Source organism: Ascaphus truei, chromosome 2, assembly GCF_040206685.1.
Source record: "Ascaphus truei isolate aAscTru1 chromosome 2, aAscTru1.hap1, whole genome shotgun sequence".
Taxonomy (NCBI): Eukaryota; Metazoa; Chordata; class Amphibia; order Anura; family Ascaphidae; genus Ascaphus; species Ascaphus truei.
In genome coordinates, this window is record NC_134484.1 from 64,894,114 (window position 1) to 64,900,113 (window position 6,000).

The window sequence follows — 6,000 nt, forward strand, 5'->3', positions numbered from 1 at the left end:
GTGTGTGGCTGTGTGTGTGTGTATTGACTGCTGCTGAGCGCACTTCAAAGTCAATTTTGTTTGTCTCCCCAAGCGCCAAGCTTGGGAGAGCGTACGTGCACAAAGGCAATCCTTTGGGGGGGCATTCATCCACCTCTTTGCTACCTCCCTTCCCTCTCCCCCCCCCCCTTTTTTTTCTTCCTTCCCCCTCCATGCTTTTTGTCTTGCTATCCCCATTGTCATCCACACTCCTACCTACAGTATTATTTCTTTTTTTCCGTTTTCAATGTTGTGTTTTCACTTTCTTTTTTATTATTTCTGTACATTCATAGTGTGATTGATATAGTGGCAGCCTACCCTTTCACTTACAGAGGATCGCAGCGAAACAGGTTGCCAGCGGAAGAGAGCAGGAACACAGCGCTATTGCAAGGCAGACACACCGAAGGAGGGGCGTTTGACTTCACCGTGCTCGGGCGTGCTCCTCCCCGTACCTCCGAAGCCCCTGCGCGTGCGCTCACACACCATCACGTTGCCGCCACCTGCACTATCCTGTTCAGCCACCCGCACACATCTTCAGCTGCCAGCCCATGCACATCTTCTTGGCCACCCCTCGCGCACAGCTTTTGCGTCCTCCCGCGCACAGCGTCTGCCGGCCCGCGCACCCAGTTTTCGTCGCACGCTGCCAGCGCCCCCCTAAATAAATAATCTTGCGCCTCATTGCCCCCCCAGTTTGCGCATCACTGCATTACAACACACACACTCAATCAATCACCACATACACTCAATCAACCACACACACACACACCACATACTCAATCCCCCCCCCCACACACACACAATCCCCCCCCCCCCCCACACACAAACTCAATACACACACACACACACACAAACTCAATACACACACACACACTTTCACCTGGGGGGGGGCCACATGCTCTGATCCCCCAACCCCCAATGCTGCTGAAAACTGGTGCGGAAAGCAGACAGGAAGAGAAGGAGGGGCTGTCTGTGTGCAGAGAGAAGCCCCGCCCCCTCTGCAAGACAGACACATAGAAGCAGCAGCACGGAGCTTCTGGCCGCCCGTGCACAGCTCTGCCCGGCCCCAGGTTTCCCTGCAAGCAGCCCGCGGCCCCCCTACATAATCGTGCGCCCCCCCAAGGGGGCGCGCCCCCCCAGTTTGCGCACCGCTGCTATACACGATACACAAAGCTTGGCCCCCCTGCAGACACGCTTACCAGAATGCCCTCCTACTGTCTCTGTATGTTCCCCCCACCAATTAGATTGTAAGCTTCCCGGAGCAGGGACTCCTCTTCCGAAATTTTACTTTTATGTCTAAAGCACTTATTCCCATGATCTTTTATTTGTAATTGATATGATTGTCACGTGTAGTACTAATGTGAAGCGCCATGTACACTAATGGCGCTATATAAATAAAGACATACATACAATTTCCAGCCCAGGTGGATTTTTATTTAGGGGACCATATGTAACTCTGTGGATGAGTGCAATCTCTGGGTGATTCTTGATCTGGTCCATGGCTGTTGTCGAGCATGAAAGACGACATTTATAGGAACAATCTATCCTATGATTTTAGGAATATAAAAGTAAAGATGAGGAAGGAGAGATTTTGCATTAAAATCTTTGTATCTATTAAAAACATGGTGGTTAGAGGCAATGCACAATTATCTACACAATAGTGTTGATATGGTTGGCCAGGACATTCAGAAACGAAGGGGTTAAAGAGGCAGTCAATCGGCACTTAAAAAAAACAAACAAAAAATTTTCATATATGCTGCATTTGATTACCCTTTATTGACAACTAATTACCTAAGCTGTCAATCGATTCGTTCTCCCGTGATCGATCAGAAACAATCCTGCTACCCAGGGCTCACTAAATGGCTGCCTTTCAATCAGTCAGTGTAACTCAGCAGCTACACTGTATTCTTATATAACTATGGTAACATTATCTATTGTTACAGTTTTCAGCTCAAACTGCTGAGAATATTGGCAACAAATTATCACAAACAAGAAAGGGTCACAAAAATCTTGCACTGCTGGGGAGGTGTGTTAAAACCTGCTGTAGAAATCAAAGGATGCCTGTTATATTAAAACTAATTTAAAAAATGGCATTGAGTTGAATAAAAAAAAAAAAATTAAAAAATGCAGAATTATCCAATACTACAGAACTGATTTCTCACACACACACACACACACACACACACACACACACACACACACACACACACACACACACACACACACACACACACACACACACACACACACACACACACACACACACACACACACACACACACACACACACACACACACACACACACACACGATATTGCATGAATTGCTCTTTAAAGTGATCCAAGTGCCCCCTCAGTAGTTCATCTGATGATTATACGAACTTGTAAACAAATTAACTGTTTAAAAGTATTTAAAACATTATTAAAACAGTCAACGCTAAAACATAAAGGGGGAGATTTGTTTAGATTTAGACTGCAGGTCAAAAAACATTACGGAAAGGCAACCTACCTAAAACAGCAAAATGTTTCGATGCTTATGCCTAAAGGTGCAATAGAGGAAAATGTATAGCTATCCATCTTGGTAATGCATATGAGCAGGAAAGGACATTCTTGCTTATGTGTATGGTCATAGCTGTGTTAAAATACTGCAGCACTCTTATACCCTACAGCGAGACCGCCATAATGATACATTGTCGTATCATAGATGTCGGGGAGAGAGGGGGGGAGAAACAAGGAAGAAACTGTGAGTACCTAGTAGTTCGAAAACAAAATGTCCCAATGTGTCCCCATGATTTCATTTGGTCCTGCAGGCGACATTTCTTGCCGTGAAACTCAAATGTGGCGACTTCATAATATTCGCAATGATCTCACTGCACCTGAAGGCTACGTTTTGAAAACAAGCAGGACTATTTACCTGCTGTGTCTATGGCCTTCTCAATTTTTGATGCTCTTGAATTTATTACTGTTTGTGATGCTTCTTTTTCTTCAGAGTTGGCATTAATTTTGGATAGTTCAGTTTCCACATCAAACCTAAAACAATATATATATATTATATTAATACATTTTTTATAAAAAAACACGCACATACATATTGTATGAAGAACAGAAAAAAGCTGGACTGCATCTAGCATGTAATTCCATGTTACATATTATGTTATTAAAATGTAATAATTATATACATGTTATCTCTAAAAAAAATACTTTAACCCAAACACAAACTGGGGTTCTACATACGTAAGAGAGTGCGCGAGACAGAGAGTGAGACAGAGAGAGAGAGAGACAGAATGAGAGTGAGACAGAGAGAGAGTGAGACAGAGAGAGAGTGAGACAGAGAGAGAGTGAGACAGAGAGTGAGACAGAGAGTGAGACAGAGAGAGAGAGAGACTGAAACTGAGAGAGACTGAAACTGAGAGAGACAAACAGAGAGAGACTGAAACTGAGACTCAGAGAGAGACTGAAACTGAGACTCAGAGAGAGACTGAAACTGAGACTCAGAGAGAGAGGGAGAGAGTGTGGGAGGGTGGGAGAAGGAGAGAGGGAGGGAGAAGGAGAGAGAAGGGAGAGAGGGAGAGCTTCAATAAAGAGGTATCACAATCTGAAACAAATCTACCATATTGTTAACTAAAATCAAAAAGGCGTTTTATAATCTATTTCCAGGTTAGTTCAAAGTTGTATTGCAGATAATATCCAATATCTATATTAGCTGTACCCGGCATAACATACGCTGATCTAGATCTGAAAGGTTATTAATAAAATAATCACACTTTTTTTTTTTACTTTTTCATCAAAGATTTCTCTAGAGACACAGTTGTCAATTTGTGGGTTCTTTTCCGACATTACACTAAGTGAATCAAACGATCCGACTCTTGATAGAGCAACATATAATTGTCCATGAGTAAAAACAGGCATAGGAAGGTAACGGCATATTTTATCAAACGTTTGGCCTTGTGACTTATTGATAGTCATTGAAAAAGCCAATCACATGGGAAATTTTTATCGTTTGAAACTGAATGGTAAATCACTGGCTGTCTCTGGGTGAGTGACATGCTGTTCAGCCTATCAGAGGGGGAGAGATGTGCAGTCTTATTGTCTTTCTCTCGGCAAGTGACAGTCCGCTGAGCCTACCACACAGGGATGTGCAGACAACCTTAGAGAAATATACAGTAGGGTCCTGCTCATACGGCGGGTTCCGTTCCAGGCCGCCGCTGTAAAGTAGAAATCGCCATAAAGCGGGACCCTACTGTACTGTATTGTACCTTTGAAAACAGAGATGCAGAGCTATAAACCGACAGTTCCGATGACAAATGGCATCTGACAAGCAGTTGCGCACACGCTAAAACTGTTGCTTAGCGACAGCCGGATACTCAGCTGCTGAGCATGTCATGCTGAAAATCGCCAGAAAAACGGAACAAGCGCCGAACCTAATGAATATAGGTATACATTGGGAAATGCTGTATGAGCGGAACGCCGTAAAGGGGAGCTCTGTAAAGCGGGGCCCTACTGTATACAGGAAGGGTAACCTCATATGAGGAATAAGCGGAGCACTGCAGGCAGGGTTGGACGCACGTGGAAACGGCACACCATTGATAATAAAAAATCTAATTTATTAAGTGACTAGAGACATCACAAAAAAGGAGCAGAGCTATTCACTCTGACGCGTTTCGGGCCGGGTTTGTATGGATGTGTGTGTGTTTGTTTGTATGGATATGTGTGTGTGTTTGTATGGATGTGTGTGTGTGTGTGTGTGTGTGTGTGTGTGTGTGTGTGTTTGTATGGATGTGTGTGTGTGTGTATGGATGTGTGTGTGTGTGTGTTTGTATGGATGTGTGTGTGTGTATGTGTCTGTGTGTGTGTTTGTATGGGTATGGGTATGGGTGTGTGTGTGTGTGTGTGTGTGTGTATGGGTATGTGTGTGTGTGTGTTTGTATGGGTATGTGTGTGTGTGTGTGTGTGTGTGTGTGTGGGGGGGGGGGGGGGGGGCCTATGATTGCAGAACTAAAAAAAAAAAATATTTATTAAACTTTTTTTCTTTAAAAAAAAATCTAATTTAGGACTTCCTTTCACTCACACAACCCAAGCACACACATACACACATAACCTGCAGCTCCCAGCTCTATATACAGGAAAAGGTCACATGAGGGGTGTGTGTCAATTAGTACTTCACACTCTGGACATAAAGTGGTAATCCTCAGTGTGTATGTATGAGCAGCTGACACAATAGTCAGAATTCAAAATGCCTTTCATAAGCACATATTGTCGCTAAAATACTTGTAAGCAATGGATCCCAATGTCCCAGTCTTACTCCACAAAATGTAGCAAAACGGTCCCTCAGAGGGGAGAAGGGAGAAATAGTATCGAGGTCTGCAGCAGAGAGGCTACAAAGCAATTAGAAGGGTGGCTCTGCTTGTTTAGATAGTGGAGGCTTGCCCACCACACTCACAATGTTACTGTAAGATGTATCCCATGGCAGTCCTTTCACCCTGTTAGAGTTTTACAGTTAAAAAAAACTCTTGGGTGAAAAAGAGCCTCTTCAAGTAGGCTTTGTTTATACTTGCATTAGTAGGTAGCGATTGGGGCTATAGTAGCATAATCTTAGTATCAGTTGCAGTGGATCTACTCTGAGTACCTGACAGCTCAGTGCAATGAACTGAGCAGGGATTATGTCCTCCCCTGGCAACGAACGGACAATTTAAAAGAAAGAAGGTATCCAGTTTAAATTACTGGAGGCATTGAAGGATATGCCGAGGACTATCTGTATCAGCTTGGATACTTATATTAAAAACTATAACATTCCAAGGGGCTTGAGACTACAACTCTCCCCAGCCCATCATATCACTGATACAGGTTTCTTGAAATCCTGGGACTCAATTTTGGGGAAATGTTCCAAAGAACTCATGAAACTTCTGTCAGAACACCAATTGGAGAAGCTCAAGATAGTGAACAGTGATCTAGAATCTAAGTTAGAACACTTAGATAAATGGAATAG

The 6,000-nt window shown here is 43.6% G+C and overlaps 1 protein-coding gene across 1 annotated transcript in view; it reads right to left on the reverse strand.

The window, feature by feature from the left end:
* The window catches only part of SPAG1 (sperm associated antigen 1), an 81,724-nt gene that overhangs the window by 69,288 nt on the left and 6,436 nt on the right, over positions 1–6,000 (reverse strand). The window contains exons 4-5 of the mRNA XM_075588471.1: positions 4,271–4,325; positions 2,929–3,044 (exon numbers count right to left, since the gene is read on the reverse strand). Coding sequence (XP_075444586.1) covers positions 2,929–3,044; positions 4,271–4,325 — 171 coding nt within the window. The remainder of the gene's footprint in view (positions 1–2,928; positions 3,045–4,270; positions 4,326–6,000) is intronic.